At 39.8% G+C, this 24,369-nt stretch overlaps 1 protein-coding gene and 1 long non-coding RNA gene across 23 annotated transcripts in view; one reads left to right on the top strand and one right to left on the bottom strand.

Annotated features, from left to right (window-relative positions):
* The window catches only part of STRBP (spermatid perinuclear RNA binding protein), a 71,097-nt gene that overhangs the window by 20,367 nt on the left and 26,361 nt on the right, over positions 1–24,369 (bottom strand). For 4 of the 19 annotated variants that reach the window (XR_011730257.1, XM_071766215.1, XM_071766213.1 and 1 more), the window contains exons 5-18: positions 22,718–22,862; positions 17,128–17,222; positions 16,610–16,705; positions 15,764–15,875; positions 15,121–15,218; positions 14,922–15,033; positions 14,143–14,268; positions 13,091–13,290; positions 11,252–11,410; positions 9,826–9,960; positions 8,958–9,098; positions 8,388–8,511; positions 6,445–6,489; positions 135–199 (exon numbers count right to left, since the gene is read on the bottom strand). Coding sequence is in view for 17 of the 19 variants with exons in the window: in XM_071766215.1 (XP_071622316.1) it covers positions 177–199; positions 6,445–6,489; positions 8,388–8,511; positions 8,958–9,098; positions 9,826–9,960; positions 11,252–11,410; positions 13,091–13,290; positions 14,143–14,268; positions 14,922–15,033; positions 15,121–15,218; positions 15,764–15,875; positions 16,610–16,705; positions 17,128–17,222; positions 22,718–22,862 (1,611 nt within the window). In the remaining 2 variants the exon portion in view is untranslated. The other 15 variants (XM_071766199.1, XM_071766200.1, XM_071766202.1 and 12 more) reach the window with 11 other exon arrangements.
* Positions 1–24,369, top strand: part of LOC139806512 (uncharacterized) — a 64,001-nt gene that overhangs the window by 17,471 nt on the left and 22,161 nt on the right. For 3 of the 4 annotated variants that reach the window (XR_011730262.1, XR_011730259.1, XR_011730260.1), the window contains 3 exons: positions 3,085–3,181; positions 15,996–16,172; positions 19,871–19,936. This is a non-coding gene — a long non-coding RNA (uncharacterized lncRNA). Of the gene's footprint in view, positions 1–3,084; positions 3,182–15,995; positions 16,173–19,870; positions 19,937–21,634; positions 24,003–24,369 lie in introns of those variants that run through there. The other variant, XR_011730261.1, reaches the window with a different exon arrangement.

The following is a 24,369-nucleotide window of genomic DNA, read 5'->3' as shown; positions in this document are numbered from 1 at the left end:
GTATTACCTTTTTAAACATTTAGTTAAACAAGACATAATAAAAACGTGCCATATACAAGATTGTCACAGGTATATGAGATTTTTAGAAAAAAAGCAATAAAAATATTCTTTAAGCTGAAAATAAAATTTCTTACCTTTTATATCACGATCTCAGCTTACAGTCACTACATTTCTGCTTATTTTATACAAGTGCATATGGCTATGAAGGTCCGGAGAGAATGAGAATAAAGTGGTATTAACCTGCTGAAAACTGCTTTAAAAGTCTTAAGCTGCAACATATAGATGTTCCAATACCATTAAAAAGAACATTCACCTTTCAGTTATTGCTGATTGCTGATTCACAATCTCAAAATATCAACATACAAATACTTAAGAGGAAAAAAACCTCAGTAAATTTAGAGCAGCGAAGATTTTTGAATTGGATGTTTACCAAATTCTGCTCTGCTATCATTTAGTGATGATTTTGAGACACAAAAGCAATCCATTTGAAAGTCAAGTTCAGGCCTACCCTTTTTGTGCCTCACATTAATGATGTGGGAAAGAGACAGAGAGAGAGAGAGAATATATCATTTAGTTAGATTTTGGAAAAAATATATATTCTATTTTTTTCTCCTGCCTTTTTGCTACATTTCATATCTGCTGACATGTACAATGGTACAAAGCATTACTGCTTCAAGAGTGACCATTGCAAGTCTTTGTAGCAATTTTCATAGGAAACATGCAAATACATTCATAGTATTAAAATTCTGAAGTACTTCAATAGCCAAAGGAAACACAGGATTCACTGCATAAAGCAGGCACTCTGCTCAATTTTGTTTCTTGTTTTGGTGTTTTTTCCCCCCCACCCAACACACCAGTCTTTCCCTTCTAGTGTAAAGAAATAACCACCAGAAGTATATACACATCTATTGCTATGTACCCAAAGAAAGGACTGTGGCTTGGAGTAAGTATTGCTTTTCATTAAATGGAACAAAGTTCAAGAAGTGAGAAAAACACTTTAAAAAAAAAAGAAAAAAAAAAAGGAAAAAAAAGCTCAGATTCCATGTCTGAAGTTGAGAAACCTCAAAACGAGCCACGTTTGTTCTTGCTTTTAAGACATGTACAAAATGCCATTTCGAGCCACACAACCTGATGGTTCTAGAAGTCAGAGAAGAAATCTTGAGGGCCCAAGTGAATAATAAAAGGTGCGATGCTGAGAGGCTGGCAATAGGGACTGTCAATGAAAAAACCACCTACAGTGGGAAAAGAGCAGAGAAGCAAAAACCTCATGTTAATGTCAGAGACTGAAGCTAAAGCTCCATTTAAATTTCTCTGCTCTTTCAGCTGCAAGTGGAATTTTCATTGTAAAATGGGCACTTTTTGATTCTTTGAAGGTATTGAAACATCTAACACTTCCAAGGTTACCACTTTCTAAACAAAGAACTGACAGCTCATTCATATTTTCAGTAAAGCAGAGAAATGTAAAATATGCAGCAAGGGGGCAAATTTACAATGTGGTTAGTAACTCCCAACAAATGACAAAAAATAAAAAATGACTTCTGTAAATCATCTGAAATGACTGCCATCATGTTGGAAAAGAGCATAGCGCCCTCCTTATTTTTGAAATCAGAACAAGTTTACAAATGTTTAAAGTATAGAATTGATTCAGAGAATGTTTTGTTTGAAATTTACAAAGCTGGGGATTAAAAAACAAAAAAAAAAAAAAAAGGAAACTGCCAACAGTTGCCAATCAGGGGAACTCCAAAGGAGAAGGGGGGCAAAAAAAAATGTGTGTGGAGGAAAGATTCCTTTAATGAATATTTGATTAACAAAAATGGGCTTTCATCAGCCATGCTTTTTCTGCTCCGTGATGGCTTCCTTTCATCCATAGGCCAGCAAAATGTAGTGATTGATGAGCACCACTCAATTTGACTGCATCCCCAAGACCCTGCTCTTTAGCTCAACACTAACTCCTGGATGATAACAGCAGGCTCACCACTACTTGTCAACAGAGCCAGATTTTATTAAAGTACCACCAACACCAAACGAAAGCGAGAGGTATGGCAGAAGAAAAACCATTTCAGATCTGAACACATTCCTAAGCACAAATTCTTAGCTTAAGAATAACAGCTGCAGTTAATTCCAAGGAAAGCAGCTTGTTACATAAGCCACCCCTGATTATGCTTTTCTAATATTGCTTTCCCTAGAATGGGGGGCATGGGGGAGGAGGAACTTTACATTGCTTTAAGCACCATTTTTACACCCTCTTCATATATAAACCTCCCCCACCTCAGCAGCAGAGTCTGTTGGAGAACAGAGCATGGAAAGACAATCTTTAAAAAGCATCAACTAAAGCAAACCTACTGAAAAGCTATGGGGGAGGTCTGAGCAGAGAAGTGCAGCCAACAACGCTGCTTATTTTGTGGGGTGATACCTTAATAAAGACCACTTGAATCCCTCCTTAGAGCCCACAGCACATTTGTGCAGAAGTCTACAAGACATGAAGGCAACGCAGCACTGGGGCCTGTCCTGGAATTCCAGGCAGGTACACTCACTGCTCATTGGAAAGAGGATTCTTTCAGTTTGAGCACCAACTCTAAAGTACTGGCCTATGGCTGAAGTGTGTCACTTTTCACAGCAGCACTCAACAAGAACTGGGACAATTAAATAGCAAGTTTTCATGGGGACCTTGTTGCTGCTTTAGATTCTTACAAATGTAAGGGGGAAAAAGGAGAACCCTTTGTTTTAATATATGATTGACAACTAAAATGCTTTCTGTAGAAATGGTGGATGGAAAATCAAGGGTGGGCAGACAGTCTTAAAAGTGAAGAAGGCCACAAGAACAAGTGCAATTTTTTTTTCTTTTTTTCTTTTTGTAAAAACAAAAGGAAGGAAAACAAACAGCTTTTTAGCTCTAAAGAACCTGATTGTAACACTATTGTTGTCCTTTCTCTGGGCAATACAGACTTCACTGTGTATCCCTATAGCTACAGAACAAGAGTCCTTCTGTGGGAACTTCCTTTGTTTAATACTTGTTTCACAGAATGTAACCTAACACAGAGAGACAGCCTAAGATTAATTCCTTTTGTTTTGCTTGTTTTTCAGTATTTTTTGTACAAGTGAACAGCTTTCTTGGACAATTAACTGTGTCTAAAAATCACAGTTACAGTATGCTGATCTGAGAGATTATAAGGAAACTCAGGTACTGTTGTTCCACTATAAAAAATAAGATAAAACAATATTTTAACCCATATTTTACTAAGTTTGTTACACAGCATAATATTTACAAAGTTAAATGTTAAGTGTAAAATTTCTACTGTGTGGGTTTGGGGTTTTTTATTTCTTACTTTTTAAAGAACTATGCCCTGCATTTAATAACCCTACAACAAGTACAGGTCAATTACTGAATCTGTGTGACTGCATTAGGAAACAGGCAGTACTCTTGTGTTACAACAAAACAGTTTATTTGTGATCAGTGTTTTATATTCTATACATCCTTCACAAATTTAATTTTACATAATCGGATACTTCATTTAAAACGTAAGATTTAAGCTTCTAGTTCTTCCCTATAACAGAAGGCTGGTATAAGTTATTTGAAAATGAGGTAACATTTCACAGAACATTGTTTTCAAGTTTTAGAGAACTAAATTTGCATTTTGTTAAAATCAAAAAGTAGGAAAAAGATGTTTCTTTACAAATGACTTTGCTCAAGTATGTGTTCAAAGAAAACAGGATAAAAAGGCTTTTTTTCTTCTAACATTCTGTACTGTACTGTTGTTCAATCAATTGGAATTAGCTTCTGCCATTTGCTAAAAGAATGAGTAGTGGGGAACAGGATAAGTTGGGAATTTCATAACTGGTAACAGAACCATTCTCTTGGGTAAACCTACAGAGAGAAGAAAGGGAGAGGACTCCAAATAAGTTCAGTGATCCAAGAAAGTCAGATAAGAGCTTACAGTAGTGTTCTCATTAACCTTTTCCAGATCAGTCAATGTGATTTTGGGGTGCAGAGTCCCATAAACACTTCAGCACTTCTCACTATTTTAAGCAGATGGTTAGCTTAAGATTTACTGTTATTTTTGTCTTGGTGTTTGGTATAATTAAAGTAAGCAATATTCTCAAAAGCAGAGTGTGCATTAGGACTTGAAGCTCTACTTCATAAGCTTTATAATAATGTATCTCTACTGTCTTGTTCTACATTCTGAGTTAATTTCACAGGCCAGTTACAACTGCAGATACTCTATACAGGCACTGCTGTGCATAAAAGAGAGGTCCTGGGGAAATTGTTTAGCAGTTTTGATAAGGATCTGGGTAGGTCAGACAAAAATCAAGCACCTACAGAAAATTCTGCATCTGCTTCATTATTCTGCATTTCCTCTTCTGTACTAAAGGCAAATCTGAAGGATAATAGCTGCCTGATTTAATTATCATTATGAGTTCTTGTGGCCTCACAAACTTCTGCACAATTAAATGTTTGTTTGTTTGTTTTTTAATCATGCCTATTTAAATTCTAGTATTTAACCTAAGTATCCATTTAGAAATCACAAAGCAGCAACAGCAGGTATTCCAGAGCACCAGATGATCAAAGTGAAGTTTCCCAACATGCAACAGCTTACAGAGGCAAAGAGACATGTTTACCTTACAGCCAAAAAGCATTATCCCAGTACTTCGCATCACAATCATAAGACATTAAAAACAGAAACTCTTTATGTGAAAAATGGGGGCATTCAATTCCACAAGGCTTTGAACTCAGTGATATGTCACATCGACACAGCAAAGTGATTAAAATCCAGCTCCCAAAATAGGCATAATGAGAAAAAACAGACAGAAGTAATGAATGAAAAAGCAATTAAAGCTGCAAGGAGAGTTGGTAACAATTGTATTCTTTTCTCACAGAGGAAGGATTCCTCTTGTGTCACTGTGTCCCCCTCCTTGTAAAAATACACATATGCAGATACCACTCATCCCAGTTACAGTCTGTGACTATTGCTTGGAAAGAACCAAAAGGATTTTTAAAAAATCCATACCATGGAGTAAGCTCTATACTGAACTTCATTTCTCCTTGAGAAAACATATAGCTGTTGCTTGTGTAATGCAGCAGAAGAGCCAACACACAGAGTACACTCCATGCTGTCAGCTGTCCTTCTGCCAGAGCACTTGGCCAGGCCATGGGGCAGGAGCTCTGTGACTGGAGAGGTTTGTCAAGGGAGAATTCCACAGTGTAGTGCAGCCCATGGGCCCATCCTCCTTGCCTTTTCCCTGCTAGAGTGGGGAACAGGACTAGCTGGTATTAGGCAAGCAAAGCAAACATTTTCAGTAAAGCAGCAGCATTCTTCCACTGCTAATAGCTCATACTTCTAAAAGAAAGTAATTAAGTAGGTGTTTAAAAATATTATTAACTTTTATAATGCTGTCAGGAGAGTTGGTATTGCCCAAGCTATGCACAATTGAGAGGAACAAGTAGTAAAAATGCTACAGAAGCTAGAAAATAAATAATAAATTGCAGGCTTAGTTTCCCACATGAAAAACTGCAGGTCTTGAAATGTACTCAGCTTGTCACCTGAGTCACACGCTTCCACCCAGTCCCTGGGACAGGAGAGGACCAAGAGGACTGGTTCTGGTGGGCTCACTTTGTGTGTGCCAGGACATATCACTGACTCCAAACTGCTTTGCTCCCATTGCCACATAAACCTCATTCAAAGTAACCAAAAGGGCCGGTTAGAGGTGTGCATTGTTAGTCCAGCATAAAAAAAGCCAGTGGGTAGGGAGAAGCTGAGTTAAGAAAAACCCTTCCATCATAGCTTTCTGATTCTTAGTTCATTTTACCATCTTGGTGAACCCAGTGCTTTGCCAGCCTTGTCTCACTGTGTTTCTTGGTAAAAAGCATCGTGGTGAATTACCATGTCCTGGCTTCCTTGAAATCTGATTGCTGACCCTCTAAACTACACAAAATCCCTTCTGCTTGCCCAAGCAGTGGTGTTTTAGCCCGTGGGGGGTGTGAGGCACGTATATGCACAGAGAATTTTACTGTACTGGAAATCTGAGAGTTGACAGCATTAAGGAAGCTTTGTCCACGAGCCACTAAGGCTTGGAGACAAATATTTTTCCAGTGTTACTGTAATGTAATGGCATTCAGATAAATATTGGTCAGAGATAGTGAAATAGGCCCTTCGGTAGTCTTTGAATGGAGCACAGATTGGCTGTAAAAAGGAAGACTTGAGGTCAGTTTCAGTATGAAAGGGAACAGGCAATTAGAACAAGCAGTCCTTCCACAGATCAGGCAAAGCATAGGCAAAAAAGCTACTCCAACCAAAAAAGAACCACAAGGTTATGGCATAAAAGTGTTGTTGTTGTCATGGTTTAAGAGCTTTCATCTCTTTGAGTTTCTCCTTGGACTGCCACATTTGGACTGCCACAACAGTTTGTGTATCAATTCAAATTTAATAATTATTGGGCTATACATACCGTAAGCTGGTGCAGCTGTACTGTACCCATATGGTGCTCCATAGCCTGCAATATGAACAGATAAGGGATGGGTTTCATTTCCTGCAGCATCCAGAGACTGTGTTTGCATGTCATGCACTCCTTCTGGTACATGAAGCAGGACCACAGGAAAACCAAACACACTGATACATACAAATATTGCTACAACCACTAAAATCCCTCTCCCTGGCAGCTTGAAGAACATGCTACCTACCAACTTTCTTATACCTCAGCATCAAAGAGTTAAATGCCATAGTACATTTTATTTGAGCTGAAGTTCTCAAGTCTGTGCAGTCAGAGCAGGGAGTTAGCATCATCCAGACATTTGCTTATGTTCTTTCTAAAATACAAATACAGTCTAATGCAGAGAGCAGCCATCTTCTAAGTCACCATCATAAAGAGGGGAGTGCTAGATGCCTTTGGCAGATCCCACCATCATCACCAGTAAAGCTCCTGTGAATTCTGTTTTCTCTGCCATTTATAGCAGATGAAAAAAAGTTTCACAAAGGACGTCTGAACACCTAGAGACACACAGAGAACAGATCTTTTTTCCCCAAAAACCTAAGCATGACTGTGGAGTGAGACAAAAAAACAACAGTGGTAACACCAGTCTTCCTTACAACATCTCACTGATTCTTGAAGGATTTACAGTTTTTTTTTCCCTGGTGGGATCACTTTTGTCCATCAGTAAAAGCAAGAGATTTCTGAGTAAAGCAGGGGATGAAGAGAAATAATCTTCGAATGCCAAAGCAAATATAAATTTAACTACTACAGCAACTGGGAAATTAAACCTCTTTCTGGAGTAATTCCATGCTGGCAGGAAGCATGCCCCTGGCAGGTTAAAGTGTCTCATAAATGATTCCTCAGGCAGAAAGACAGTTCCAAAAACAATGTTAATAACCATTAAAAATGAATTACTGTTTTTTAATATTTATACTTACATCAACATACTGGAACAATGAGTATGACATGCTGTTGACTATGCCAGGAAGCAAGTCTACCAAACAACAGGGCTGTGCTGCTACCATGTGTGAACTGCTCAAGGGTCTAATTAGAGTTTATGCTGTAATCTGAAAACCTGAGCATGAGGAATGTAACTTTAATTTTTTTGAAGCTATTTGATTTGCTTTGAGTAAGGAATCCCCAGAATTTCATTCTCACAAATTTGTGATTCTTACTCCAAGTGAAAACAACATTCCAATTGCCTTTGCATGTCACCTGCAAGCCTCAGACATGTTGAGTTATAAACAACAATGCACTTTGAAAGGGGAATGAGAAAGTGAACATTTTGTTACAGCTTTCTTGCATTTACATCTTAGTACCTTCTGTTCTATGTGCCTGTCATATTAAACCAACACAAAACTCTTCACCAGAAGGGTTTCAAAAGATGTTTCTGCTAATCAGAACAATGCAGCAGGGTTGATGGATTAGCATCAGCCAGAGGGAACAGAAATTCCCTTGGTTTTGGCCACCAAGAGAAGCTGCTAATGGATGCTGTGTTCATGTCCACAATTCATGTATGAGGTTTCTGGAAGTGCCACTACGAGGGTTTTGTGGGAAAGCCCCTCCTAATGCTAAAGGGCACATGATCCAGGAGGTTCTTAGCTAGGAAGAGAGTTTGGGGAGTTGTGCCATGTCAGCAAACTATAAAGATGACATGTAATAAAATAATAAAGCCAGGAAAGCCACTGTACCCATAACTGTATGGTCTGTGCATGCTGAGCTTCCAGCTGTATACTCATAAAGGACAGGAACTGCCAGTTTTCCATCTCTTTGATTTATTCAAAGCCCCATGAATTCTCCTTTATGCTTTGTCTCAGATAATTTAGGCTGAAGAAATAACTTGCACAAGTGACTGACATATGTGGAAGAGAACACCCCAGCAGACAAAAATGAAACTATGAGCTACAGGTGTCACACCTTACCTGGTGTTATGTATCCTGTAGCAGCAGCTGCCCCAACAAATGCCCCTCGTGTTAAAGCACCTTGGCCTCTGCCTCGAACAGCCCTGACTGCTGCAGAAACAGCTGTATTGACAACACCTTTAGTCTGCCCAGAGCAACAAAAAAAAACAGGCAATCAGAAAGGGAAAGTATTGCTGGAGACACAAAGCCATGTGCATTAAATCATGCACCTTTTATCATGCTTGATGAGCCCATCTTGGTGAGGGTGGAATACAGCATGGAGTAGTACTGCTCCAAAGAACTGCACTGCCAGAAACCAAGCCATTTCCTTGGCACTGACTTGCTGTACCTTCTCCAGCTAATCAGCAGCTCTCTGTCTCCTTTTATACTGTATTTCCCTCAACATGATTTCAACTTTCAGATTATATTGCTATACTACAATAACTATTACAGAAGAGTAAAAATAGAAACCTTACATTTGTGCTTACGATAAGAGACTGAAATCACTTGCTTCCTGTAGAAGTTCTGTATCATAAACCAACACAAAGCTGTGAGAACAGAGCAGTCCAAGAAGGAAATAAGAATTCTTACCTGAGGAAGAATCTTCTTTTTCTTGTTGTTTGCTGCATTAGGCCCAGAAAACAATTTTTCAAGTGCTGCTAATGCAGCACTTGCTTTTGCTACTTTCTTATTTGGGCCAGCGCCTCTGAACTTCTGCCCATCTACTTCTACCTGAAAATGGAGACATTTTTATGGCTAAGATTCACCCTTAGGAGTCCCATTCTGTACCCACAGTCAGTGATGTGCCAGCTATAAAGAACTGAAGTATTAAAAGAAATCCTCAGTGTTTTCTCTGACAAATTTCTATTGCTTCTAAATTAGAGCTGGTAAAGAATACCCAAGTAATCCTGTGAAGCTTTTTATTGCAGACATGAGGAATCTGGAAACTACAAGAGCAGCTGAGAAAGGACCAGCATATCTCTCTGATACTGAATTTATCCAGTATGCTTGAGCGTCTCTACTGCTATGGAACAGGGGATTTTAGGAATCACAGAATCATTTTTGGTTGGAAAAGACCTTTAAGATCCTTGTCCAACTGTTAATGTAGTACACTGCCAAATCTACCACTAACCCATCTCCCTGATCACTTGAGGCTCACCTTTCCCAGTGCCTTCCATACCAACATCTTAATTTCTCCTCCTTGTGTCAAGACATAAAGTATTTTGGGACTTTCAGAGTCCAGTTTTAATTCCAATAAATTTTCCTAAAGCATAAAAATACATTCCTTTCCCCAGCCTAATCAGCAGCAGCAGTAAGAGGAAAACATGAAAACACTGCCACCACAGATATGCATTGCAAAATGCAAAAAATCTCAACTGTAGCAGGAAGCAGCTCCAGGGACTGAAGCACTATTACTTCAAGAAAGCTGCCACCAGCTCTGTGCCTCAGCTTCACTCACCTCCATCACAAAGCGCTTGTCATGGCTTCCACCTGTCTCAGAGATGAGCTCATACTTCAAACCTCTTCTTTTTTCATTGAGCTCCATCACTGGGTTTTTGCCACTTGCTGTGAGTATAGGACCCTGAGTTCTGACCTAGAGAGACATTGATGGTGTTGCTTTAGAACCTTTCCCTCTTCAAAAGGCAGACAAACATCTACAGCATTGTGGGTTCCAGTGCCAGTTGGAGAATGCCAGGACTATCACTGCCTCAAGCCTCTGCAGGAGCTTTTTCCCAACACGTGCAGCTCAGGCTTCCCAGGAACAGACCTGTCTGGAAGGCAGCACTGCCTTGGCTTCAGTATGACATGCACTGCAACAGCAGAGGGAAAGGCTCTTCTCTAAAGAGCAGCACAGGGACTAGCAACACTGTAAAACAGAAGTCACACCCTCTTCCATTTCTGTTGGTGAGAGCTCCTGTCTTGGTGGCCTGGTTTGGTGTCTACATCACTGAATGTTACACCAGCTGCACTTGGAATTTCAGCACTGAGCATATCCCAAGCTCAAGCTAAGGCCACAATGTCAAGTTCCTTGAAATCAAAGGCTTTATCACTGAAAGGAGAGATTAGCCTTCCCAACCTTGCACACATCTCTGCTGCTCCATCTAATTATGTCCTGGCACTACTGAGCTCTGACTGAAGACCTCCCATATCCTGGGTTACACCTTTCAGCAGAAACATCAGTAACTGGGAAGCAAGGAAGGTAAAGCTGAGAGCCCAGCCCACTGGCCAAGCAGCCTGCATTAATGGTCACTCAGCTATGGATACAAATGACTGCTCACTACAGGAGGAAAAGATGATTGAGGGATCAAACCAAAGCTTTCAAAAGGAACTTCTTCTGTGGGATAAATATCAGGAGGTCAAGTACCAGGACCTGCCCTTTGAAAGTCAAGTGCCTCAAAACTGTAAAAATGGCAACCCAGAGTCAAGCAGCTTGGGAAATATCTTGGTCATCTTAAAATATTGCCCACTTTTATGATCAAATGTAATAAATGTGCATATTAAAGGCAAATCAGCAGGTCAGATTGTTGACTATAAAATAGCCCCATTTTCTTTCCTTGGAAGTGTCTCAGTGGAATGAATACATATGTGAATTGCTTGTGATTATGCACTGTCTGGAGATTAATAGGCTTCCAGCTGAATAAATTCCTGTTTTAACTTCTTGAAAAATACTTGAAGAACAGAACAACTACTTCTATTTACAGCACTAAGCCCCCATAGTCCTGAAAAAAAAAAAGGTTTATAACAAAAAAGAAAGCAGAGATCTACAATGGTTTATCAGTACAGACCCCAGAGAGCTTGCTGCAGAGCCAAAAAGAAAAAAAAGAAAAAAAAAATCACCAACACACAAAAAAAACCCCAAACCAAGTTTTTAATACAATACTCACCTCTAGGGTAGCGGAGGTGTCAGCTGTGGAATTTCCAGTATTATTGCTTGAGATTGAAGACACTGTTTCATTTTTACCTTCAGTATCTGATTTTTCATCAGAACTCACACACTCCACATCTGCATCAAAACCAGTCGGGTACCCCATTGCTTGTAAAACCTACAACAAAACCCCATGAACTGAACTGTAAAACAGGTAGCAGTACAACAGCAAATAAAATTTTACTGATTAAGGTGCTACTCATCAATTCTTTCAAATGCATCCTCCACTAGCAAGGCCATCTTCTCCTCTAACCAGCTACTTAACCTTGTGGTACAAAGCTCAGGCCCTGGAAAGACCTGGAAAGAACCTGAAGAGTGGCTGAAAATTTAGTCTGAAAATCCAAATTTTAAAAGTTGCTGTGTTCCAACACCAAACTAAGAACTGCAGGCGTAGCTGCAGGCTCAGCTCCCTTACAAATGTGATCCATTTGGCTGCCATTTCAGGGCTTCTGAATTTTAGAAACATCAGTTTTAGAAAGTGAAAGGGTCACCTTATTCCCTCTCACAAGTTTGGGAAAGCAGGGCCCAAAGCTGCAAGGGGAAAAAAAAAAAAAGAAAAAAAAAAAAAAGAAAAAGCAGCTCTCTGCTACACCCATTTCCTTTTGGCTTGAATCAGGGACAGTTTGAAGTTTAGCCCAGGATCTATATATGTGTAAATTTAGAGAAAACAGAGCTGGGCAGGCACCAGCACATTTCTGGCTGATGCTGAGAAGTTCAAGGCCAGAGAAGTCACAGCTTTTCAGAGCAAATTTCTTTGGTTGTTTTGTTTTGGTTTTTGGTGGGGTTTTTTTGTTGTTTTTTTTAAGCAACTGCAGGGAGGGAGGCAAAATAAAAGAATGAGGCAGAAGGTCTGGAAGGACACACATGCAGAGAGCTACTTTTCCTGGAGGAACAACACATTCCCTCAAATACTTCTGGACACTTTGAACTTGAAAGCACACAGGACAATGGGATTTTCAAAACTGAAATCAAAGGAAAGCAGAAAGCTGCCAGATGAAGCTTCTAAAAAGGAAACTCTTGTTCAAAACAAAATGAAGCACAAAATGACAGATAGGCTTGATCCTATCATGAGTGCAGTTCTGTTAAAAGAGGTTCTCTTTCACATTAATTGTCTGTAGGAAAATTTCATTTCTTCCCAGAAACCCAGCAGGATCGATCTGCCTCAGCAGTCTGAAGTGTCCTCATGCAGTACCACAAGGATATTCACAGTGTGCCTTTCAGCCTCTCACTGCTGTACAGACCTAAGCTCTCATGTAGAGCACCTACAAGATGCAGCAGCAGGTTGATTGGTCCCTGAACAACACTGGTCTCTTACCAAAAACTTGCCTGGAGACCCCTCATTCATGAGGGGTGCACAAAGGTACTCTTCAGACACTGAGGACACAAAACAACTCCATGTTTCCAGGAGCTCTAAACCCAGAAACAGGCATAAAGAAGGAAGGGGAAAAAGAAGGAGCCACTGACATGCTGTTCTCAAACCAAGAGGAGGAAGGAGCAGAGCAAAACACAACTGAACCCCTCCAGTCCAGAACGTGAAGCACCACATTCAGTCCTCTGTCACATGAGCCAACCTGCAGAGCCCCAGGAACTTCTTCCTCCACATTTCCACAGTGTCCCTTTCATTTCTTAGTATAAAACCAGTGGTGCTCTGTCAGCCCTGCCCAGCTGCATTTAGGTACATGCCTAGTAGCTCAGTTTCATCTGATTTTTTTTTTATTCTGAGGTTCTGTATTACTAGTTCTAATTTCATACTCTCTGTTCTGATCTGGGGTTAGCAGATTACTCCAGGCTGCCTTACCTTCACTGCCACGTGGAGCTTGGCTGTTTTCTTAGAAGGTCCTGATGCTTCATACGTCGTACCATCAACATCTACAGACATTGTGAAGACTGGGGCATGGACTGGACCAGACTGTGACAGCAGCTTATACTGAAGCCCTGGCCTGATTTGGTTCAGCCTCATCAGAGCATTCATGAGATCTATTGCTTTACTGTCTAGTACTAGTACAAGATAGTAGAAAGGGAAGTGGAGAAAGAAGGAAAAAAAAAAAAAAAAAAAAAAAAGAGGAGAAAACAAAAGATGAACAGAAAAATGAAACAGTTTGCATTTCAGTGCCTTCTGTCTGTACAACGGGGCAAAACAACCCCTCACAGCCTCTCAGAGACTGCAGATAGCTAAAGGCTGTTGTTAAGCCTGTAATAAACCATTCTGCTTTTAGGTAATAACTGTAATAACCCATTTTGATTAACACAGTCTTTAACACAATTCTTGTGCAGCTAGCTATATTACTCCTGGCTGCTATAAAAGGAGTAACAAGTTCCATAGGTAGTGAGGAACCAGATCCAGAACTGGCACCAAATTAGCACGATGCAAATAGCTGCCAGGACTGACTTAGTGCTGAGAGACTCCTGGTCTGTGCACAAATGCAATGTCAATGTTTTGTAGATTAAGCATTTTGTTTTTCTTGTGAGACATCTCAAGAAACCAATGGTTACCTCAAGAAGGGGAAGAATGAAAATAGGGCAAACCTTCACACAGGAAAGTCACTGCAGTGTTTTGATAAACCCCACAGTATGGGACATTATCAATAAAATATTACAGCTACCTGGGCAGCATAAATTTTACTGAGACTTGATGGGTAATCCCATTTAAAAATGCAAATCATTCAGTTAGCAAAACATGTCAGGGGAAATTCACATGCACAAGGTTCTGAATGTGGGGTCATAGGGAGAACATTCTTTGTTCCAGAGACTTTTTCACATGCTATTCCACACCAACACAGAGCAGCTTTTAAACCAGCTTCCCCTGTACAATAGATCCTCAAAATCAGATCAAAAAAATATTGCACTTACTTTTCCTCAGATTACGCTTCATTTTTTTATTCGGATCTTTCTCATCCCCAACACTATCTTCAAATGGTCTCTTAAGAGCAGATGAGCCTGTACCTAGGGTATAAATTTCCTTGTAATATGGATATGCTATTAGAAAAACAAAATTCCATAGCAGGAGTCTGATTAGTCTCATACTGTTCCTTAATGTTTATAATGAAAAGAACTCAACCATCAGTCAAAGCTTTCTTACTGCTCCACGTAAGCCACTATTAGCTTACAACTCACTGCACCATGCCATGAAAAATCTGTTTCCAATGTCACATCTGACATAAGTAGTGTAATTCTGCAGTGGTATTTTTTACATCTAGTGTAAGTCAAGGGCTGTGACAGTATTGGTTTTACAAAAAATGTACATGGAAATTTGTTCTTATTAGATGTGTATTGTTTTCTAGAAAAAACTTGAATAATTCTTATTCTGGACACTCATTATAGGCTTTTTGACCAGTTGAAAGTCTCTCCTTCCCCAGCACAAGAATCATAAACACTAGTTTTACTCTTCAGACCCCAACTGACTTTGTGCTTAAAGAAGATCATCAGCTTCACTCTGGCTGTACTGCTGCTCCTCTCAGTCCTTCTAAAAGAACAGAATTTCCTGATTTTCTCCTAAGAGTGAAGTATTACTTATAAAAACCCCACATTTAACACAAAGAAAAGCCCTAGCATGCACATAACTTAAACATTTTACCCATTTTAAATTAACCCCTGCCCAATTAGTGATTTTTTGAGCAAACAATACCTACCTTCTTTGTCAGCTACTGACCACGAATATTTCTGAAATGACTTATTTGATGGGAGGGGATCCATTTCCAAAACCTTATAGATCTGACCAAAGGCTGATAATCTGAGTGCGTGCTACAAGGTGACAGTAGAAAGAGAAGTTACATCAGAGCACTGTTCACTGTTGAAGTCTCCAGCTCCTCAGAAGCATGAGTTTTCTACCTGAGCACTGTGTGTAATGGCTTCTTTTTGCTGAACTGTCATGTAGGACAAGGCATCTGTTGGCTCCCGTTCACAGGGGTCGTGCAGACCAGGGCCTCCTGGGAGAGGAGGAGGCAAAGCAGATCAGTGAAAGTAGAAGCAATATGACAATGGGTGTGATGGACATCACAAGAGCTACTCTCAGCCTTCAGCAGTGGGCAGTGCACCTTTTCCCTAAGGATTACACACTGGCTTTTACTCCCTTGCAGCAATGAACACAGAACTTTTAAGGGTTAACACTGTGAACTAAAAGCAGTAGGTTTAAAATAATAAATCCTTTGGACAGATAGATAGATTTGGATCAATCTGTAGAAAGCAGATAGTGATTAGGCCTGTTTATTTGTTTGCAGCCTTTCACTGAGGTAGGGGTTAATTTATAATGAAACCTAATATTTCCCATTGATTACTACTGCATTGGAAGTACTCAGCTGCAACTCTGCAACTTCCTTTTTTTTTTTTTCCTCCCCCTTTTAATTTTAAACAAGGAGCTATTCCTTTAGCTCCACCACAGGTTGGGCATTTTCCATCTAATCACACATCAAGAGGAAAACATTAGACTGCCTGAACAACCTCTTGTGTTCCTGAAGTTAATTTTGCCCCTTACCAGGAAGCAGGATTCCAGATGCCAAACACTCCATCACTCGTCGCAGTGCTTCCCCAGCGCCCAAAGGTCTATTACAAGTACCTATAGATTTTTCACATATAAGCTCGAGTGGCTAGAAGACATTAAATTATGATTAGTAAGGACACAAGGGTAAAGGTAACTGCAGTTAAATATGGAGGGGTAGAAGGGAAGGGTATTCACATCAGCTGACTTAATTTTTAATCCACTACAGGTCTAAGTGACAGAAGAACATCCTGGAGGACAGCTCACTGCCCATGTATTTGTTCCCTGCTCTCACCTTTTGAGGAAACCACCTGCTCTTCATTAACTAGACAGGAAGTCTAAAAGGAGAAGACTTCAAAAGCCAAGTCACCTGAATCACCTCCTCTCAAAGCAGTATCAGTTCTAGGTAAGAGAAAACACTTCCTCCCCCAACCTACAAAGTGTTCTTCTCTGGATATACAGAGCATTTGGGCCTCTCCATACCCCTTAAGGTGAAACAGGATCCTCTGGTAGGAGCAGCACTGTTACAGTAGCAGGATGTTTTTGAGAAGCTAAACTTGGAAGCAACAAGTGGGATTCTACTGCAGATCCAAGAGGATGTGCAAGGCCCCACATTATATCTCTTTTCATGGTATCTGTACATCTTACACACTGAACAAATACTTTTGTTCTCCTTCCTGCAAGCACTTCTCCACACAGGTAGCAGTTAGTGGGGAGTAACAGGAAGGGGGGGTGTAAGGAGGAGTTCCACACAGTGCACTGTGTCCTCCAGTCCAGACACTGCTACAGTTCCCAGCAGATGTGAGGCCTGACCAAGTGGCCTTGAACTCTTTCTGTACTTACCCATCCTTTCAGGGGTGCCCATGTGGGGACTCTGTTGCACAAATCCCGCAGAATACGAAGGACAATTACACATGATTTTAGTCCATTTGCCCTGGCCTAGAACAAACAAAATGATTCCAATACACCTGCAAAAACCTGGCCTGCAATTTTGCTTTTTTTTTTTTTTTTTAAATGCACAGAGTCCTGGGATAGATCACTTTATAAAAAATTATTATTACTTAATGTTTAATCAGCTTCATGCAAAATAAAAACAGTTTTATGAAGTACTTCAATTTAGAGAGATGTATGAAAATGGAAGCAAAACTTCAAGATTGCTTTTGTAGCCTCATGACAACTCTAGACCAGCTGGCTGTCTACCTGCCACATTTACCCTTGCACAGTACAGCACTGAGTTCGGAACTCTAGACCTTTGCTCTGTTAGGGACTAGTCAGAAATTAAAGAGGCATTAAAATTAAAACTGTCTCAAATTAAACCTGGTAAGGCTACAATAACAACAAGGTAAGAACAAAGAGCCAACCTGAAACCATTTGGCGTGCCGCAGAGACGCCAAGGCCTCCAGGCATTTCTGCCTGTCCAATAAGTCCGGAGGATCTTTCATCGCAACATTGTCTACTGGTAAAAATGGGATAAAAAGAGACAGATACAATTTGACCAAGGGGTTTCTGTCACAATACAAAAAGAGAGGCAGCATCTCAATGAGATAATAAGACTCCCAGAATTTAAGTGTACTGTTATTTAATTTAAACAAGCCATTAAAGGTAGTAAATGTGCACGTGTGCAATAGAAGCAAAGGCATTCACTCCTTGTAAAATAATAGTAATAATAAAGATGGCCACTGCTACAGACAATCTGGGATCTTATTAAAAATGTAGAACACATTTCAGGGCAGAAAATAGCTATATAGCACCTTTTTTTGTTGTTGTATTGGGCTTTTTTCCCCCCCTCTTTCCCTTCTTTGCGACTTTTATTCCAAGTGCACAAAAATGGCACAGAATTTCAGAGAGACAAGCTTCTTTTGACAAGAGGAAGACTTTCTTTGGGGTGGTGTGGTATAAAAAAACCCCTTGTAATAAGTAAAAAGTGAAGTTACTTTCATGTAATTGTTGGGAATTCCAAAGAAAAACATTTAATATATTTGAAATGTTACTGTATGAACAGTACTAGCTAATATAATTAAATGTAACAAATATACAAGCAATGCTAGTAGAGTATTTTAGTTTCATCAGTCTCTCATATAAAAAGAAGATATGAAAGAAGTAAGTTTGGTAAATTTGAGATCATTAACATATTACAGAGGTAGTCCCCTCTTGTAAAAATTCTCTCTTCCCCAAATCAACAGAGGAAGTTCAAAGAAGGATTTGAAAGACAAGACACTGGTATCTTCTGTGCAGGTTTACACTTTTTTTTTCCCCTTTCTGGTTTGTTTTTTTTTTTTATCCAGCATGCAACAAACTGCTTTTAGCAGTCAAATCCAATTCAATATTGAAGGACGTTATACATCAGTGCTTTCCTTCCCTATTTTTTTTTTTTTTAATCCTAAGGAGTTATTAGCACCCATATTCTCTGGAAACCCTGCACAAATGACAGATTTTCCATATCTGCAAAATCAGGTTAAAGATACTTCAGTTTTTAGCTGACATTATAACATATTGGAAGACCTAAATGAATCCATGGCTCAACTAAAACCTTGAATGTGTTATTTTCCTATGCACACACACTTTTTTATTTCTGAATAACTAATTTGGAAATTCAGTCTTTTCATTATTCCTAATGGTAAATTATCCAGGTCTTGTGAAAGAGACCTGTGCAGGGCTGAATGAAATACAATATCCATTGCAAACTGAAAACTATGCTAGATAAGCAAAATCCAGCAAGACACTTAAGATATGAGGACAAGTTAGGAGAAAAAATACTATCAGTTTGTAATAAATTTTACTAGTAACATCTCAAAGTACAATTTCATAGGTTACTTTGGATGGTATTTGTTGGAAGTGCAAGTGCATCTTTATTGTTAAAGTTGCTTCTCCTCCTGTGTCATTCAATGGAAGGTTACTCTGGTAAAAGCACATTATGTTATGATGGATAAAAGAGCCCAAAGCCAAAAACAGTGTAAACCTGAACAGATCAAGGTATCTTGCCTGACAGTTCACAGTTGCAATTCACACCTCCTGGCTCTGCTGTCAGCAGAAGATTTAAGTGCTATAAGCTTATTTTCTAACCCAAATGAACTTCACAGCAGATATTTGCATTGTTTCTTAATGCCCTCATCAACATTACTACAACATTGGGATTAATCACTCCTCTTGCCTGTTCCAAATAAAAGCTGCAAAGTCTCCAAGTGCTGGATTTCTGTGGGCAGGAAGGTCACTTTGGAACACAAGATTTGCTTCTAGATTTCCTTTGCAGATTCATTATTTTCAAGAGTAATGTTTTGTGGCACACAAGGACTAAACGTACATCTATGCAGATCTGTCAGAAAACTTAATTGTGGACAATATAAACATCTGCTTAAAGCTCATGTATTGTATAAAACAACCACTGTCAATGAATGATCAGAATCTTATTTTAAAACATTAGAAATGGCAAAGGTGACTGACTGCAAAATCACTACTTTTTGGGAACAAACTGGATCTATTAATGCCTCGGGACTTTTGCTTGGCATCATACAAGGCTTTGCTAAGGTGTGTTGCAGCCATTGACAAAATAAGTAATTTTTTCCTTTGAACCACAAACCAAACAGCAGACATGTCCTTGGCTAAATGGCTGAATGAAAAGGTTTTTCTATTCTCCTAAGATCTTATTTGCTTTCAGCAAGTTAAAAAATGACTTCTTCCTACTGGAATAAGGCTGCTTCCAAAGGTGTAAATTAGATACCTTGGATATTTTTGCCAATTGCAAATTCAGTACTCGTGTCCTGAGCACCTTTCACAGATGTTACAGTCAGCCAGCTTTGGGGTGCAAGTTTCTATTAAACAGAAAGATGAAGAGAACAGGCAGTGTAGAGGGCGAGCAGCTTGCAGCAGGCTCCCTTTCAACACCCTCAGGAGAATGGCATGTTTCTTCATGCTCTGCCAGTCAGGAAAGTGAGACCCAATCAAATTTTTCAAATGTGATTGCAAAGCTTTTTTTTTCCTTGTGGTTTTAACAAGGGCAGTGATACAAGGAGCTTAATAACCAGTCAATAATAAAGCCCTGACATTAGCTCAGACTATGCAACACAGAACCAATCTCCACTTGCTGTTTGTATTCTCTCCACACAGGAGCTGCCAACATCACTCATTTGCAGCCAGCCACATGAGAAGTGCTCTCTTCTTCGTAGAGAACAGGTAAAAACCCAGGGCTGTCTCTTGACACCCTTGTAGCACCCCTGGCTGTGCCTGCTCTGCAAAGGCAGCAGTGCAGGCAGGCTGCTTGTGCAGCAGGTGCTCAAGGAGCCAGGGGGATTTCAGCCCCACTTTGGTAGATTACCTTGTTTATTATTAGGTAAGCTTGTTGTTACTGTTCACTCTGTAACAGCAACTGAATTGCAAACTACAAGGTTCTGGTGTGGAAAGCCCAATTTATATTTGATGCTATGACAAAAGAAAAAATCAGTTTCTTCAGTTTTCAATTTTAACTGATGCAAAATGCAGGAATTTCAGATGTTTGACTTCTCAACTCAACATGAGAAAGCAGAGCTTTATGGGTAGAGCCATTTGTGAGAGACACTGAAATGCACGCACACACTGGCCCAGTATTTATTTTTGCCAGCAAGCAGCAAAAACAAATAGGACAAACACCACATCTTAAACATGAACACTTTTCCAAAGAGGTGGGGACTGAAGAGAAATCCAGGAATGTTTTTCGATACATTCTGACATCAGGGCATGAAGGCACACACAGCATTCCTACAGAACAAATGGGAGCACTGGTAACCAGGTCCGTTGCGCCTAACCTTGCCGGTTTGGTTAGAGGACAGATTAGTGCTAATCACACCCCAGCCGAAACCTTGGTCAGTTCTGTGCAGGCTCTGCTCCCAGGGAGCGGCTCCGGGACAAACCGGCGGCAGCGCCCGGAACCCAAGGGCCTATCTTACATGTAAAGATGAAAGGCAAAGTTACAAGCACTTTGAGTTCCTTCATTCAAAAGATGTCTGCAATAAACTCAAACCAGTTTTTAACGCAGGAAGTGTATTTACATTTAGTTAGCAGTATTCAGGAGGACTGAAAAAATGGGCAGTAGTGTCTCTGGGCATCAAGGTGTTTTCACCAGTTTCTCAGTTTCAGAGTATTTTCCCTTGACAGTGGCTATGCAGATTTTTTTTGTCTGAATCTAAGTGAAAGTGACCCAAGTATGGTCAGAAATGTTACAGAAAAAAGTATCCTTCCCACCTTTCATTTCACTTGGTGACATCTGCATTATGTTTTACATCCCTTTGAAAAGGAGTAAGATAAATATCTGTTCAGTTGGGATGAATCGTTGTCAAAGAACTTGGGCTTTAAAACAAGATCCATTACCCTGTTAATTGTCCTCATCAGCTGTTCAGAAGTGACAGCATAACACCTTTAAGAAAGGCAGTAAAACAGTTTTAAATTTTAGAAAAAATTACTACAGAATTTTGAATATATTTTAAAATACTGAAAACGTAATGGAACATCTATATTTTAAATATAAAAAAGCATAAAAATTCAAATCCTCAGTGAGTTTGAGATGAACTCAGGAGTCCTAGAATTTACTGCCACAACAGCATCACTTTTTGCAAGAAAATATTTGGATGAAAGCCCTTGAGCAAAACTGCATCCCCTTGTGAGAATCTCACATATCCTTGACCATCAGAATTTGTTCTGCACTCTGTGCTCTTTCTCACAAACATGTTACAGCTGCAACAACTACAGGGCTGATCTCAGCATTGCATGGCACGTTCAGGAACAACTGAAGTAACGTGCAATTTATTTTTAATGATCTTGCAAAAGACCCTGGTCACTAATTTGAGAATAAACAGACATTGCAACTAGGAAACCTTTGCCATTCATCTCTTTTGTAAGATTTTTCCGCATCCAACTGCTGCTGGTGTTCCACTGCATTGGAAAAGGGACCCTTCCTGCCATTGCCTCCAACAGATGTGAAGAGAAACTGACCAACATTTCTGGTGGTGTCCGTATTTCATGTGGGAGAGGGAGGAAGCAAAGGACTTGTGGCGAGTCTAGAAATGGGAAGAGAGCGACAGGGAGTTCCCTAGCCCACATGGGCCCAGCTGCCTCAGTTGTCATGACAGAGAGTGGCCAGTTGGTCAAAGGTCTGACATCATCCAGTGGCAAAGTTTCTAGGGATAGGTTTTGGAAGCAGAAGCAGAAATTACTGACAAGATTTTAAAAATTAAAGTATGGCTACATTTGCTCTTCTCTATTTCTCTGGTTTGTTTCCAACCTCCTTGATTCTTCCAGTCAACATTTCTTTAACAAGGGGCACATAACTGTATTGGATATCACCAGTTAGGGAGAAGGAACAGAAAGAAACTACATTACAGTTTTCTATAGCTATTTTGCTCTAAGGACATGAGGTACAATGTTCCGTTCAGAAGCAAGAGTGCTGCATTACAGCACTGCACTTCAACTGTATCCCAGTTAGGAAATTCTTAATGCTAGAAGCATACACATATGTATCATCAATTAATAAAAATAAAGGGCCGGGATTACGTACTTGCAAGCTTTGCAGGAGAGTTTTTTTTTTTTTTCTTAATGTAAAAAGAGAAACAATTTTATGAGTTCTTCCAAGATATTACAAACCAATCCCACTTGACTGACTTAATTGGAAAACAAGACTGTGCAGCGCTGGGGTGCTCAAGAATTAACTAGCAAGTCTGAAAGAAAGGAGAACTAAGATCTCATTGTATAGCAAAGTTAACACTGTAGCAATATTGCTTGCAAATGAAAACTGTGCACATTACCATGAACATTAAGAGACTGTTTTCTTTTTTAAGGCAAAAATAGTGCAACCTAATGTGGCAATAGCCAGTCTAGTTAGTACATGATACACAATTAAAAACCTGCTTCCCAGTTAACCCTGTGCTGCACAGTCAGGGCATTTAGATAGAACAGTCTTAAAACAAGTTAAAATGCTCTGGGTACCTCCTTCCTTCTTCTCTGCTTCATCTCGAATGAGAGGGGATGTAAGTATCACCTTCAAAGTTAGCTTGGGTTCCTTTGTGTTACGAATAATAATAGCTGCCTCATTTACATGCTCCTCCACGAGATACTTCTCTTCTGTAAGTTTCTGAAAGTCACCAAGAAAGATTTCAAGAATCTCCCAATCACCTGAAAAACTGCAGAATCTCTGTATATGCATATGACTCAACTAATGAGAAGCCTACAAGACACTGCAGTAACAAACAGGGCCTTGCCTCCCTCATTAAAAACAGAGAAACCCCAGCAACATGCTTAAGAGAAGGTCTGCAGCAAATTTAATGAGAATTCTAAGTAGTACCACTATGTCATCACTTCTCTTTTTTTACATTTCTAAATGAAGACATAAGCTGACTTTCACAACTGTTAGTGTGCAAAATACCACCACGAAGCTTTTTTCTTAATATGTTCACACTTCTCTGGCAATGCTGCCTCGAAATGTAAAAGCTCTCATGGGCAATATGACCAACACAGCCATAACTGTCAGTCCAAATGGATGACAGGTCCTAGTCCATCTACCTGCCATGAAGTATGAGCAAATTCAACTCTCAACAGCCTTTGGATGCCCCTGCACCAGAGATGTCACCACCTCTCCTCAGTCTAGGCCAATTATTAGCCACACACACAATTTAAATTACCTATTTTGCAATAAAATTGCCCTTTACTACAATTACTTCCCATCCTACCTTTGGGAGCCATGTGAGTTACTGAATTGCAGACCCTTGACAAGTAACCATTAATGTCTTAAAACTGACACCTGCATTTGGTCTTGACTTCTTCCAAACAAGATAATTTTAATTATGTGGTTTTCTAGGTGCTCATTCTCATTTGTCTGATTTTCTCCAACTTGTCTGTCCAGCTCTCTCACTCCCTTTCCACACATTAAAACAAGCCCTTCATGTGAACAAATGAACAGTGAGAACAAACAGCTGCTAAGAATGGTAAAACACACACTGTTTGTGTGGAAATAAATGCAAGGTGGAAAAGCAGATCAGGAGAAAAGCAGATCAAGTTTGGAAATAGTTTGGAGAGAGGCACTTGCAGTGGAATACTTTAGGGCACAATTTCTTGACTACAGTGTATGCCAGTTTGGAAGCTGGACTGATTATTCAGACACAGAAATCCTGAGGAGGTATTATCCCTACTAGTTGCTTTAGAGACACCCACATTACTGTAAGTGCTTCCTGCTGAATGGCAACATCAGAATTAAATAGCTATAAAATAAAAATAATTATGAGCTCATTATTAACGTGAGCTAAAACGAGTGACCACCTAAAGTGACTTTGTTCTCACTTCAGAAGTCAAGAGGCATTTATCTTGGAACAGCCCAAGCAAAGCAAAGCAGCTGCAATGTAGAACTGAAGGTTCAGGCAGGGGAAAAGGGGGACAACAATACAGACTGATTGACATGCTTGAGCAGGGAAGATTCTGGGACTGTGATTTAGCTCACGTTAGTGGTTACCAGAAAGCAAAAATCAGCTGAGTTAGTTACCACATAGAAAGGTTAGCTGTCATCATAGGAAAAATGACATCACAAATAGGGATTAGGCAACAACAGGAATAAGATGTTAAAGTTTGTGAATAGCCACTTCATGTCA

The sequence above is a fragment of the Heliangelus exortis genome, chromosome 22, assembly GCF_036169615.1.
Source record: "Heliangelus exortis chromosome 22, bHelExo1.hap1, whole genome shotgun sequence".
Taxonomy (NCBI): Eukaryota; Metazoa; Chordata; class Aves; order Apodiformes; family Trochilidae; genus Heliangelus; species Heliangelus exortis.
The sequence above is the reverse complement of the archived record's forward strand: the minus strand, read 5'-3'. Positions and strand labels throughout refer to the sequence as shown.